Source organism: Xiphias gladius, chromosome 8 (assembly GCF_016859285.1).
Source record: "Xiphias gladius isolate SHS-SW01 ecotype Sanya breed wild chromosome 8, ASM1685928v1, whole genome shotgun sequence".
NCBI classification, from domain to species: Eukaryota; Metazoa; Chordata; class Actinopteri; order Istiophoriformes; family Xiphiidae; genus Xiphias; species Xiphias gladius.
The window spans coordinates 1248289-1263739 of NC_053407.1; the positions used below are offsets into that span (position 1 = coordinate 1248289).

The window sequence follows — 15451 nt, forward strand, 5'->3', positions numbered from 1 at the left end:
ATCAGACACAAACGCTGAGAAGCAAGAAATGGGAAAAAATAAAACTGATCAGTGAAGTAGTAACAAGCTGAAAGTGAAACAAAAAAAAATACAGGGAAGAAAAGCGCATAAGAGGAACATGTAATTATTGTAATGTCTAGAAAAGGCCCCTTAGTGTGAGATACTGCCAGAGTGAAGGAGAATGGAGAACACCTGCTTTAAAGCAGCTATAGAAGGCTTGGTAAGAGGGGGATGGGCAACAAGAATAACAGCCAGCCCCCACCCCTGCCTCACTTTGTTGTCTTCTGCTTCTGAGACTGGGGTGTGGAGACCTCCCGGGCTCTAAATCAGACAAGTTAATGTGACTGTTATTGTCTCCTCATCTGAGACACATTAACAAAATGTAGAAAAATATCTACACAAGTGTGAAACACATAGGAATTCTATGGGTAAGAGTGTGTTTTTTAGTGCTGGTTCTCAAGAACACCAAGTAGTGCGAAGTACTAGACAAGAGTTTTAATACTGGTTTAAAGGTTCCATTCAGTACAAAGTATACTTCTTTTTATGCTGAAAAAAGTGAGTCTACTGGCACACTGACGTGCACCTAAGTAAATTTCTTTTTGGCAGTAACCTGATTTCTGAGGCCAGAAACTATAACAGCACTTGAGATGGCCTGAATCTACTGTCACATATTGTGACCTCTTGACCTGTATCACTGATGGCAGATTTGAGGCCACAACACTCAATTCAGGACGGAATCTTTGTTGTGAAATGTTGCAGACCCTGAAACAATTATCAAACTAATTGATTTTATCAGCCAAAACCAAGATGCACTAGTGGTTGGAGCACCTTGGGGACGAGTCTGAGACAGCAAGTGAATAGTATCTAGTGATAAAAAAGAAAATGACAAGATGACAGCTGGTATCATGCATTCATTTCCTTACATGCACCTCACAGTCACTCACTAGGAAGGAGTCGTAGCAATAATGTTACTGCTCCAAAACCCACCACACAGTGAGAATATCACATTTTTGACATTGCCTGACTTTGCATGTTTTAGGTCATCATCTATTCATGATAAGCTATTTTTTCCTTCAGGGATATGTGGTCTGAAGTGACAAGAATCTTTGTTTCTAATTTGTATTATTATTGTTTTTATCAATGTATTCCCTTTAGCCTCCCAACACTTCTAGACAGGCACACTATATTGTCATATCTTTATGCTATACCCTGATAACATACTACAATTCAATACTGAGAACCATGCAGCTGCAGGTTTTCATTATGCTCATCAAGTGCAGTGACTGGTGTCACTGATAAGTAAACCTTCAACCAGGAAAACCGTTAAATCCTCTGCTGTTGTTTGAAAAGAGGTCCTGAAGATTCTTGGCTAATAAAACAATATCAAAAGCATCTGTGGCAATAGTTTTATGATGGACCAGTTCTTCTTCTTTGGAAACAATTTGATTAGACATACCAAACTAGTGACATGAGGATGTGTTTGAGGTCTATGCCATGAGTTCTATCCAAAAATTACCATAAAAGAGACAAAGGCATGAGGGTATCTTATGCTGGTGTTTTTTACATGGATTATACACATAAAGACAATGTGTACTGTGTAGAATCATGTCAATCTGGATGGTGTCAAACTGACATTTGAGATCACACATACTGTTTTCAGTCTCACACATGAGACTGAAAGCACTGAATCAGTTCAGTTAGGCTGTATTGTGTTTATCAAATCAGCCCTGAGTGTTGTTTTTTACAAAGATAATTATTTGATCAAAGTTTCATATTTGTCTGTTGTAGGCCCTCACTTTCTTTCCTTTTTGTCATCCATTGGCGTTAATTTTGACAATTGGCAGTATGTCCAGCGGTTAACAAATATATCTGTCAGTGGACAAAACATACAGCAAGTCAGACCACGACCAGTGCATATCATAAAAAACCAGGCCAGACAGGCGAAATCACATTGGACCAGCAGAAAACAGACCAGATGACAATAATTTAACAAAACAGTGTGTAAATCTTTCCAGCTTTTGCGTAACGCCACACCTGTCTTCCAGCTGAGACCATGCTGGTGAAACCATACATAGATGTTGTATAGTCAGCTATTAAACGTACCTCTATCTTGTCAGTTTTAGCATCACCCCAGTATAGTTTTCCCGCTGCATAATCTATTGCCAGTCCATTGGGCCAGCCCAGAGAGCTGTTGAGCAGAACCACCCGGTCCGTTCCATCTAGGTTGGCCCGCTCAATCTTGGGATGTTCGCCCCAGTCAGTCCAGTACATGTAGCTGAGAGAGACAAGAGGCAACAAGAGGACATGGAGCTTACTTCCAGTCATAGGGACATCATACATTTTACACATAACCTGAATAGTCTAGAAGTCATTTCATAACTTCTAAAATAAGACAAGCCTGATTAACAATGGTGTTTCATGATATCTACACTACCACTCAAAAGTTTTAAAAAACCCCCATTTTTCCAGTTTTTATTGAAATTTAAGCAGTTCAAGTCCAGTGCATAACCTTAAATGTTACAAAGGTAAGTGATGAACTGCCCAAGATAAGAAAAAAAAGGTTTAAGTCACCAAAAAGCGAAAAACCCTGTAAATTTCATAGAAAACAGGCCTTTTTCAGGGATGAAGAAACTGCTTCACTTACAGCTTTTTCCTGCGGCAATGGAAGTAAATGAAGCCTTGAAAGTTAATGCAAACAATTCCTACAGGTGCCCAACTTTAGTTGATGACTTACAGACCCTCTGTCTGTACAAAGACGGTGTTGGAACAAACTATTACTACACCCTCTGATGCATTATTAGGGCAATACTGTTTTGCAGGAAGTAGGGATGTATGTTGCGGTCACAATGGTGAAAAAAAGCAAGTAACAAAGGAAGACAGACTGGTTGGTCAGGGGTTCATCCTAAAGCAAGATAATGACCCAGAACATTAGAAGAGAAGAACTAAACGGTGGCTTCACATGATGGAAGACCAGCACAGTCTCCAGACCTAAACCCCATGGAGCTGGTTTGAGATGAACTGGACAGAAGGTGTAAGCAAAGCAACCTCCAGGTGCAACAAAATAGTGGGAACTTCAGCAACAGTGTAGGGACGAACCTTCTGAGCAATATTTCATTTCTATCATAGAAAGAACGCCATGATTGTGATCAGCTGCTGGATGAGTCAAAAATTTTTTGATAAAATTTAGTTCAAGAAGAAGATTCCATGATTCCTTGTTTTTAAACCTCCAATTGTTAATTTGTTCTATGCTTTAATTTAAGAAACACTGAGACACTGAAATATGTAAATTTAAATAACAGCTGAAAAAAAATGAGGTTTTGGTTGATATATTTAGTAAAAATTAAATGTTCTGCATCTAAAAATACTAGGATCAGCCTATAAAATATTCACCAAGTGTTTGTTTTTAATTGTAGAGTTTAAAGTCCCCCCAGGTTGAGAAAACCCCCAAATTCTCAGAAAAAAATACAGACAACATGGCCTCAGTGTCATCAATGGTAGCTCCAGCCCTGCTGGGAGGACTAATCCAGTACATACACACACTCTAGCACCTACCCATTAACAGGGTCCAGGACAATGGCCCTGGGTTCATCCAGATTCTCAGAAATCAAAATTTTCCGAGATGTTCCATTCAGCCTGGTAACCTGGAATACCACATGACACAATTCAGTATTAAAATACAACATACTTACAGTACAGCATTGTTTATATTCATCCTGCCCTTCTTGTTCACATGTATTTTTTTCTTTGTCTTTTTTCCCTTAATAAGAATTACCGCATGTTGGTTAAGCTACCACTAAGGCCTGAATTTGGCACATTTATCAAATAATATTAAATAATACCATGGGTAGGGATACTCTGATTGGTCAGACAGTAATCGGTGTATTGGATATTCATTACAAGTAACTCAGTCAGTGGTTTTAAAATTTAAATTAAAAAAAGAAAAATCTAAAATTCCATAAATCAGGTGATGTAACAAAGAACAAAACAACGGTCAAACAGCGATTTTCCATAGACAGCTTTCTACAATAAATATGACCTTAATGTAAAGTCTCAGGTGTACCTCAATCCGGTCAATGCCAGTGTCTGTCCAGTACAGGTTCCTGGCCACCCAGTCCACAGCAATGCCATCTGGATGATTGATCTCCGTGGTAACCAGCATCGTAGCATTGCTGCCGTCAATGTGGGATCGCCGGATGGCTCGAACCTCATCATCTGTCCAATAGACATAACCCTCAACCGGGTCATAGTCTATAGCAATGGCATGGCGAATTTCATCAACCTGCATGAGCAGAGGAACAATAATGAAGATATGAGACTGCAACATGACAGGAATGATAAGTTTGTGTATGTGTGTGTTTACCTGTAGGACTATGTCAGTGAAGTCTGGCAGGTCAAGTGAGATTCTCCGCAGGTCAGTCCGTCGGGCCAGCAGCAAAACCTGCTCGGCCCCTAAACCAACCGGACAACTTTTGTTAATTGTTAAGATTTAATTCATGTTGATTATAGAAGTACGTAAGTATTCACTTCGACATCAGAGTTAATTTTGCTGTGAGATAGCTGGCCTTACTTTGGTCTTATGGATTTACTGCACATGATCACCAGCATAGTGGTGATTTTACAAATTCAGCCTTGAAATAACACTACGTTTTTCTTGAGATGATATTCATTGCCACAATTTATTATTTATTTCTATTGCTATGCTGACAACTTTCACCTTTATATCATGCTAAAACTTAAAGTCCTGTATCATGTACTATTTTTTCGAACAGAGGTGCTGGATGTGGTAATATTTCCTCCATTTAAAGGGGCACTTACATGATGTGGTATTGTACATGCATGAAGTTGGGGGACAAACAAAAGACAAATTTAAAAAATAACTCAAAATCGAAGCAGCAGATGCTGAGATATCTGGACTTTTAGTCCCTAGTAACATGTCAAGACCCTTCCAGGTAAATGCCCATGTCTTTCAAACTCCACATATGGTAATATATGGAAATATATATTAGAAATTAATCTCAATGGCATGAGAAAATAAACCTGATGATGTCATCAGGGTACTCGTATATGAGATAAGCTATGTTTCCAAATAAAAGTCTGAAATCTGAAGTTGAGGTGTGATGCTGACCTTCCCATTGATGCTCAAGTGACAAAGATTGTCCAACCTTGTGTTTTTCAGGTGCAAAATAAAATGCTAAAGCCAAGTCCTTTTAACTTTTGCAAAACTCAAAAAAGGTCATTCTGTGCATATATTGTGTCTAATACAACACCACCACACATTATAGCCCATACCATGGAGCTGAATCAACAACCCTCTGACACCATTTCAACAACAACCAAACACAAGAAGCCTCACAAAGGTGTGACTGCAGTATTTTTTACAATTATTACGCTGCCTTTACAAGGCGCAATTGATAATCCAGAGCAAAACCTTTATTTGTAAATCCAACCTGATAAAACACCAATAGCATGACAAGTTAAAATAGTTAGGTCTGGGATCAGATAAGCTATAATTCCCCTTTTGTTTACATTGGGTCTGAGAAAAATCGTTGAGGTTTTGGTCGATCTATAGGACAATTTGAGGAGAATCGATCTTTCAAAACCAACGCAACTACCACATACTGTATTATCTATAGTCCAATACAAATATCTACACAAATATCTATCCTGAATATATAAACACTTAATGAAGTTTAACGACATAATAACGAAATGACATAATACAGGCAGTGTTAGCAAAGAATTTACAGGAAATCTCAAGTTTAAATCAGTGATTATGACCTTTCCCAAGGGTTTTAATTGGGTATTTTTACAGATTCTTCTCTCGGGACAAAATTATGCAACATTTTTTGCAATTTTGTTCAGCTGTTTTTCTTAAAAATTAAAATACCAAATTTAGTTTTTTTTAAATGCCTGTCACATGCCTGTGATAGATTTTTACTTTTTTCCTCAGAGATAGGTTTAACCTTATTAATGGGTTTTTACACTAATCTCTGTAGAGTGGCTGCACCTTAATAATAGAGACATCAGCATGTTGAAGGAGTATAGACTAGACAACAGCCAAGAGTTTCATTTTGTTGTCACCAAATTGTTGTGTATAGTGTATGCATAATTACGTGACAACACACTTTCAACATCTTATGTTTAATGATGCTGATATAGTTAGGTATGACGGTGCACTACTACTGTCAGTAGTATCAAAGGTGCACAATTACTCAAAGTATCTTGACAAATAAGGTAGTTTGGATTTACTGAAACCAAGTGGCATCCATCCCACATATCGGAGACTCCTCTGCTGTTCAGTCAGTAGCATTATAAACTTCACATTACACCCATATAAACAGCAGATATTTTTCCTCCCCCTAGGAAAATTGTACATTTCTCCAAAGCTCATGTCATTACAGTATAGATATCAAGGCACCATCCAGCAGATCCATGTCTGAGTATTTGGTATCTGGATTAGAACCAAACCCCACACTCCAATATCAATCTATCTGCGGTGAAAAAGATTTCAAGCCTGAGCCAAGCTCTACTATTATCACTTTTCTTCTCTCCCCCTTGCTTCAACCAGCCTGGAAACAAAGGGCTCTGCTGTCCTGAGGGATCCTCCACTGTGTTTGGCTGTTGGTTCAGATTTAACAGGAGCCAAACTCACCTCATGGGAGACAATTAACTGTTTTTCTTTGTCTCTCACACCTCTGACTCTGAAGAGCTCACATTCAAAGCAGTTCAAAGTGCCTCTCTCTTTCTTTTCCCCTATCTGCCTTATCCTCCTGTCTCATCTTTGTCTCACATTTCAAATCACTTCACTTGAATCTGAAGAAAAAGCCATGACTGTATAGCAGATATAATACTGACATTTCAACTAGGTCCATAAAAATCCAAAAAACCTACAAAGACAATAAATTATCTGTAATTAAACTGCGTATTCTGCAATACTACATTATACAATACATAGCATATAATCTCAAATATCTACAAAAATGTCAGATCATCAGCTGAACTATTAAAAACACATAGTTCTGTAAATCTTTCTCTGTCTCTTGCTCCAGCTGCACTTTCACAACCAATCAAAATCTGGCATCTCTCAGTATCGGCACCAATGAGATTTGACACTGAGAGTTGTTCCATTGTTACCTAAATAGCTGAGGCAAGGGGTGAATAAATGAAGGGAAAGAATGAAAAGGAAGGAGGGAAAGCATCTGTGATTCCACTCTTCTCTTCGCTTGACTTCATTCTGAGACACTAAAAGACTCCTGACAAACAGTCTCTAAAACACACACACACACACACACACACACACACACGCTCTGCTGCCAGCGCAATAACAAACGCCTTCAATTTAACCAGCCAAGCAAAACAAATTAGAATCATGGATACAATGACACAATGACACACAGACACTCACACACACACACACACACACACACACACACACACACACACACACACACACACACACACACACACACACACACACACACACACTGCAGGCTGACACAATAGAGCATTGTTGTTTTTATTGTCAACAGTGGCTAAGTGATTGGTTGGCATGCTTCATTCAAATTTAATACATTCACATAACAGCCTAACAGACAGACACACTCTAACACAGTGTTGTTTTTTTGCAGAATAAGGCTCTATTGTTTTAGCATCGTGGGAATCAACATGGCGGCTGGTCAGTTAGTGTCCCACTAGGTTACCAGCGTGGTAATTTTTACTTGTTTTCAAGCTGATACACTCTATGCTGCATCACTAAAGCCAAGCCAAGACAACAGTGATGGGAGTTGGCAAAAGGAAATAATAAGTGTATCCACTACTAAGTTTGCGTTCAATAGAATGTATCGAATCTGACTCTAGAATCTCATCTGCTTATCAAATTTGAATCCTTTTAAATCAACTATCTAATCCATTTTAGGTTATAACTAGTTGACAAAAAAATCCAAATTCAAAGTCCACTTACTAGCTTTCTTTTGAGGTTTCAACCATATCTCACCATCTTCCTCATCGAACTGAATTTGCTCATATGTCATGGAGATAGCTCGGCTGTTATCACTTGATCAAAGTATGAAAACTCATACATGGTGGGATATCGTATGGGTTAAAAGCTCTGGAAAAAGCTAGCGAGTAAACAAGTTTTGATCAAACTACTGTTTCCAAGATCAAGAATAAAATTTCATGTTTATGTTATAAAACTAAAACTCAAAGACTGAATTTACATCTGTCAAATAGGACTTAATATTGCCATTGATTTCCCAAATCGATTCAATTCCGATTCACAAGGTCCCATTTTGATTTGATTTCAAGTCAATATGTATTCAGTTAGGGATATTTCAGTTACAATACCAATTTTGCTTGGATATGAACGAGATTATCAGAGAACTAAAGCTGTACATTCTACAAGGAACCCTCTAATCTGCTGAATTGTTGAAAATATTCATGTTTACATTAAGAAGTGACCTGAAAAGCAGTTACATTAATGTACTTTTTATTTAACGTGATGAACAAGTGCCAATAAGTGCTTTCTTTTGTGCAGAGGGTGTGGTGCAGAGACCACAGTCAAGTCAATAATCCTGAAAAGTTAAGTAAATCTGATAAATTAACCATGTATACATACTGTATCTTCAATGTATTATAAACAACAACTATAGATTATAAATCAAATCACCGGGCAGCCGGTGTGAATAAGATATATCTAACATAAACATCACCCATACCTCAGGAAAACATATACTTTGCTGTGATTGTCTCACAAAGTTTTTGAAGTAGTTTTTGTACAGTAGTTGGAATACACACTAAATAAATACAGCATGTATCATAAGAGAAACGACCAAAAGACAAACAACCATATACCTCTCACAGTTTTTCTAATTTTTTTTTTTTAGGGATTACCAGTGGCTGTTAAGTTTGTGGTCATACTGTTGTAACTAGGATCCATACCTGGCTTGCATGTCTTTCCATCTGGTTTAAGCTGGACACCAGTGGGACAGGCACAGCTGTAGAAAGGTTGGACTGGAGAGAGTAGGCACAGATGACTACAGCCTCCATTATTGTCACTACAGGGAGTCTGGACTGCAGTGACATCAACAAAAACACCAGAGAAAGAAAGAGACAGAAGAACAGACAAGTGAAGAAGAAAATATAATTAGCTTCACAGAACAGGAATTCCATTTTTCTTTGTTCCTGAAAAGGTGATAAAATGAGGATATGAATAAGATTTTACCTACTAAAAAAGACTATATAAGGGTTACTATATATGTACTGGACATATACATAAGTAAAACGTTTCACTTACTGTAAGGCTGTCGATAGGGCTCCAGAACCTGGATGTCCATAGGAGAGTAAATACCACTGAGGATCTCTCTGGCTTTGTCTCCGCTGTGTTTATTACAGGCGTGGATGGAGCGGGTCTGCCAGTCAGTCCAGTATAAGGTCTCCTCAGACAGTGTTAGTGCAAAAGGATGGGTGAGGGTGCCCTCCACCACTGTTTCACTGCAGGACAACATAAATGCTTCTTTAGAATGAGAGGAAGGTTTGCGTTTTGTGTTGGAGAATCCTATTGCAAAATACTTGTCGGCCATGGAAGTGAACTAAACTTTGAGAAATTAAAAATGTTTTGTAATGTGATGTTTTGGTAACATACTGCTAATGTGTTTTAGATTTTAACCTGTCATGGACAAGCCATTCTGAATTGTTTAAAAGACTGAGCAATTTAAAGTGTAAATATACACAACTTGTTCCATTTATTATGATTAACTTACACTTAAAAAATTAATTCAATTTCACTGCCATGTTTTTAAACTGTACAGTACTTAGATTATTACTTTAATTGATCTAAAACTGTTTCACCAGACTAATGGCCCTATATTTCTCAAACATAAAAATGAACATGAACGTGATCAAACAGCTTTCTGCAATTTTGAAGATCAGAGGCAGTAGCTGGCTTAAGCCACAAAAATTGCCTTTTCGCTTGAGTTTGCTACAGGAGCAAAAACGCATAATATCATGTCCTAATATTGTAATATCATGCCGAAACCAGTGTCAAAAGTGCACATTGCTGCCTTCACACAACCTTAGCCTTACCACTTGGGCTGGTGAAGTTAAGGCTAAGGGCTGGATATTGTTTGAAATGTTGTTAGTGCCAGTACAGTACTTTTTTTAATACTTTAGCTATACGATAGAGAACCAACTTTTTTTCTACAAAACCCTTTTTTTATTTGACAAAACAGGTCAAAGCCAAACTTAAGAAGCAATTCAAAAACTTTGCACCTACATAAAACGCAGTATAAAACTTTGCTGACACTGTTATTCAGTGCGACAGTCATATTTTGGTCAGTACCAAGAAAGCACTCAGATATGATACCAAGCCCTCCACCCACCTCAGCACAGGCAGGTTCACTTGGAGGCATACGCAAAACAAACAAACACAGAGATGGATCTAGCAACACAAATAGTGTTGCGACTGCATCTGCACTAATGCTGGATTTGTGCTGGAACTACAACAGAAGCCTAACACTGAAGCCCCACTACTGACTCCAAGCAATGTTTATGAAACCACCCAAAACACATGTGTTGGACAACTTGAACGACATACAGAAGATTTTGCCTAATCAACAGTGAAGCTAAACAAAGTGTAAAATGTGCCATAAGGGTGGCGCTACAGGAAAGTAATTAAAATCGAGAGTTTATAGGAAAAGCAATGAAAATAAAAGAAGAAAAAATGTAAAGATTTTTACATTTTGGCCTGACAGAGGCACTAGAGAAGCAGCCAGAAAACCATTAGGAATGCTCCTCTAGGGACCATGAATACCTAGACCACATTCCACAGCAATGTGATCAGTAGTTTTACCCCAACAGCACAGATTCCAGTTAAAGCCTCATTGAAGGTATGTTCTTTCTGTATCCTTAGGGCTGAACAATTACATTAAGCATGATGGTTAGAGAAGTGTGTATGTGTGTGAGCAAGTGTTTGATTTGATCAGGAGAGAGCGGTACTTTTCTAAAACACACTTTAGAATCACTTACAGGAAAATGCACATAGGCACAGGATCAAAGGAGGCTTGTATTTAGAATATCAACACACTAGAAACTGGCTTTCATCAATCACCATTTTTAGTCCTATGTGCGTGCTGTAAAAGCAGAGGTGCCTGCCAGCAGCGGTTAAGGGAAAAAAAGAAAGAACAAATTTAACCAACTCCAGATTTAAAGGCTCTGTTCAGCTTTTGTGAGTGTATGTGCATGTGCACAAATTAATTAGCAAACAGGCAAATTATTTAATTACTAAAGCTGTCAGGTACATTCAGATGAAATCCTCCCCTTATAACTGAGTTCTTCAGGGCAAGTACATGTCTCTACTGTGACTTTATGACTATCAATGCAACAGAAAGTCCTATCTTCCTAACATATATATGAACATAGACATGCACGATGAGTGCTGTGGTTACATGAAAGCACTGCCACCATAGGAATTAAGTTGCAGGCTGAGGTTACAATATTTTTCCAAAAGCGTCAAGTATTTCCACTAAATTTTGGTTTGGATTTAATCCAACCTCTGCATCATATTGTAACAATTGTAGAGAAACGCTGTAGGTAGCCTTACGCTACACTTGCAGCAGTTACCAAGACAACAGCTGCCTTTACAGTTATTTCTGACCCTCTCTTTAGCTTACTTTTTTGTATACTATTTTTTGGGCATTTTATGCCTTTTTTGGCTGCTGGCAGTTAACAGATGACAGGAAATGAGAGAAGAGAGAGCTCTTGTTGACATGCAACAAAGGTCCCTGGCTAGATATGAACCCTGGATGTTGTAGTTAATGGACGCCACCTTAACCCCTAGGCCACCACGCCATCCCGATCTTAAAATTATGAAAGTCCACGCGGGTATGGTTTGAAATTTCTGAGTGGCAACTCCTAATGGGGGTATTAAAATGATTCTGCTGTTTTTCTTAAGAGGTTCTTAGAGGTTCCTGTGGCGATTCTAGTGGAATTTCAATAACTGATATTGAAATTATTTTACTAACAGTCTGGATTTTGGTGGACCAATGCCAGTTATGTGTGCTTTAGTGAGCTGTGACACACTTTAGCCCTGTCATTTTTATTTCTTGTGAGGTTACTGTATTTGCCTTTAGCAGACGTCTCTCTGGAAACATGCATTGTGGGAGAAGCACAAAGAAAATGATGGAGAAAAGCTGGATGGATAAAGAGAAAGGATGAAAAGAATTGGAGAAAGAAGGCTGCTAGATGGACTAAAGGAGAGAAGGAAAGATTGAGCTGTAAGAGAGATGTACTAGGAGTGTGTGTGAAACTGTGTGTGTTTTGACTGGGGCCTCCATACCACAGTTCTGTTTGTGTTGGACAACTCCCCCATGCTCTCTCTACTTTTCTTTCGTTCTGTCTGTACAGCTATTTTTCTCTTCCTCTCCTCCTTTTCTCTGTTGGAAAGAAGCTGAACAGAATGAAAACTGCTGATCTTTAAAGTTTCAATAGAGGATCCTTAATAGTGTTTGGTACTGTAACAGTTTTAGGTGCTAAACTTTTAAGAAGTTTATTTTATTTCCACCTTAATCAAACAAGAAATCTAACGTTACCCATAATAGCAGCTGATAACTGATATGACAATATCAAGTAAGTTAGCGGTATTAAAAACATTTCATCAATAATAATAGGCTTTAAGGATTGAAAGAAGGTGGATTGGTGCAGCATCAGCAGTAGTGTAGGCGTTGTACCGGACCGCTGTGGTGAAGAGGGAGCTGAGCCTGAAGACAAAGTTCAATTTAGAAGTCGATCTACATTCCAACCCTCACCTATGGTCATTAACTTTGGGTAGCCACAGAGAGAATGAAGTTGCAGATAAAAGCGACCGAAATGAGTTTCCCTCATAAGGTGGCGGTGCTCAGTCTTAGAGATAGGGTATGCCAGAACCAACTCAACTGGCTCCTTTTGACGCAAAAGGAGTTCAGACATTGGATGCCTGAGCTCATTTTGCGTCAAAGGAGCCAGTTGAGATTGATTTGGCATCTGGTCAAGATGCCTCCTGGGCGCCTTCCACTGAAGGTTTTCAGGGCACGTCCATCTGATAGACCCACAACACGCTGGTGAGACTATATATCTCATCTGGCCTTGAAACACCTTGGGATCCCCCGGGAGGACCTGGAAAGTATTGCTGGAAAGAGGAATGTCTGGGCTACCTTGCTTAAACGGCTGCCACCGCAACCTGACCCCAGATAAACAGTGGAAAATGGATGGATAGATGGATAGATTTTCTGGTACCAATCATACAAATAGTGTTGTCACAACAAGTACAATTTCAACTATCAAATTTCATATTGACATCGCTAACCTTTTTGTACTTTTACAAAATGAAATACAGTATAAATTTACCCGTACTGTATGACCCAGGTTCTGATTACCAGCAAGAGTAGCTCTGGTTTGGCCATAACTCCAACGACTGACTGAGGTAATATTAGGGAACTAGGGGATAGCATAACCTTAGCGTGGTCCATTGCGTGCTTCATGTGCTTCTCTGCATAAATCTGCAATTACTTCTACTGCAGCCTCCCTTTTTGGTGCTTCAGATGTGTCCCCAGTGCCAACTGCATTGTCAGAGAGCAACAGCAATGGCATAGCTCATGCGATTAGATACATCATTTCCACACACAAAGGTCCATACCGTGCTGATCCATCCAGGTTAGCTCTGTGAATGAAGCTGAGTTTAGCATCGGCCCAATACAGCTTCTGTTCCACCAGGTCTATGGTCAGACCGTTGGGCCAGTATATGTCGACATTCACTATCACTTTCCTGTTAGAGACAGAGGAACAAAATTGAAGAGACCAAAGAAAACGGTATTTGCTTTGCCTTTAAATTTGACCTTACTACTGGAGCATTTGTTTTGTTATTCTTGTATAATTGTTACTGGGCCTATACAACTAAATATAGAAGGGGTACTGTACTATAAACATATTATTTTTAATAAAGAAGGTGGGTTTCCTAGGGGTTATATAGTTACACTACCTGTTGCTGCCATCCATGCCAGCACGCTCTATCCTGGGTTCCTCTCCCCAGTCGGTCCAGTACATGTAGCTGGACGAAAAAACAGAGAGGAAATATGTCGATAATACAAACACAGGGCCATTTTGCTGTTTTGAGGTAAGTATGAGTTTACTGATTCTGAAACACACCATAGCATATCTGTACAGGGTACAAGTTAAAGTACAAGTAAAATAACATTGAGCAAAATAAATCAGCCTGTCACACAACCAATAGTTAGTGGTTTGAATGTTACTTATTGAATTTGGTGGCAGTGTGTGTATGTGAGAGACAGAGCAACACACACACCGTTATGTGGGTGTACCTGCAGTTTCAGAAAACAGACAGATCTGCATACCTTTGGCCGGATATGAAGAAATTACAATGACCAACCAAGGAACCAGAGATAGAGAGAAGAGAGAATAAAGAATGGAGATGAAACGAAAGTAGAACATGTTCGATCAGTTCTATTGGGCTTATTCATTCCTTGTGTTTGTACTGTACACACTTCTGCAATGTTTACAATATGAACTGAACTGGTAAACAGAACTGAAGTTGACTTAAATAGATCGGACTTAAACTGACTAAGCTTCACTTAGCTTGTCAACTAGACCATCTTGAGTCAAATCAGAAGACGCAAAGTGAATTTACCTGGCTTGAAAGATACATTTTTCAATAGGACTTATTATTAAGGCAACTTAATCCCATTTAGGCAAGTAAAACTGAAATGACCTGAATAAAACTGACTTGACTTGAGCTGGAGTGGACTAAATTAGTTTAAAGGATAAGTCTGTCAAGTCTGTTAAATTCATGAAATTTTTCCAAGAGTGCAGGGTGTACCTCTGTGTTGTCCGAGATATACAGCATAAATGGACTTAAAATATTTCAGCTAATATAGCAGTGGGTGTATATACATCTTTTACACATGCATGTAAACGTATTGTCCTATTTCCTGCCTTACACTGACTTTTCCCAGTTGCCTGGTTCCTTGTGTGTTTGTAAATACAGTCAACCTGGCCCCTACACCAGCTACCTTATTGTCCCTTGCTGTGTACTTTGTGTATTTTCATGACTGTTTCCTCTTTTCTCCCCCCTGCCCTGCACCCACCAACATTCAGTTACAGTATGACCAACAGATATGCAACAGACACGCCCTGTGGTTATTGTAATCTAAATAAATGTTAGCTGTGCATATTTGTTCCTGGAGCTGAGATGGTATTCAGTCTCTTCTAGACAACTTGAAGAGACTGAATACCATCAGTCTCTTCAAGTTGCACAGTAGCACAGTATGGTAGACCCATAATGCTTCAGCAATACAGGAAAAGGGAATGTTTAATTGCAGTTAAAGGAAAGGATCTAGTGCACTGAACTAAGGACTTCAGTGGACTGGACTTGAATCCTCCGGTTTACAGTGTCTTTACACTGTTT

General features: G+C 38.9%; 1 protein-coding gene across 2 annotated transcripts in view; it reads right to left on the bottom strand.

Moving 5' to 3' along the window:
* Positions 1-15451, bottom strand: part of lrp5 (low density lipoprotein receptor-related protein 5) — a 67681-nt gene that overhangs the window by 37909 nt on the left and 14321 nt on the right. For both annotated transcript variants that reach the window (XM_040132375.1, XM_040132376.1), the window contains 8 exons: positions 14009-14077; positions 13667-13795; positions 9293-9489; positions 8938-9069; positions 4361-4449; positions 4061-4279; positions 3553-3641; positions 2104-2275 (listed from right to left, as the gene is read on the bottom strand). In XM_040132375.1, the coding sequence (XP_039988309.1) occupies positions 2104-2275; positions 3553-3641; positions 4061-4279; positions 4361-4449; positions 8938-9069; positions 9293-9489; positions 13667-13795; positions 14009-14077 (1096 nt within the window). The remainder of the gene's footprint in view (positions 1-2103; positions 2276-3552; positions 3642-4060; positions 4280-4360; positions 4450-8937; positions 9070-9292; positions 9490-13666; positions 13796-14008; positions 14078-15451) is intronic.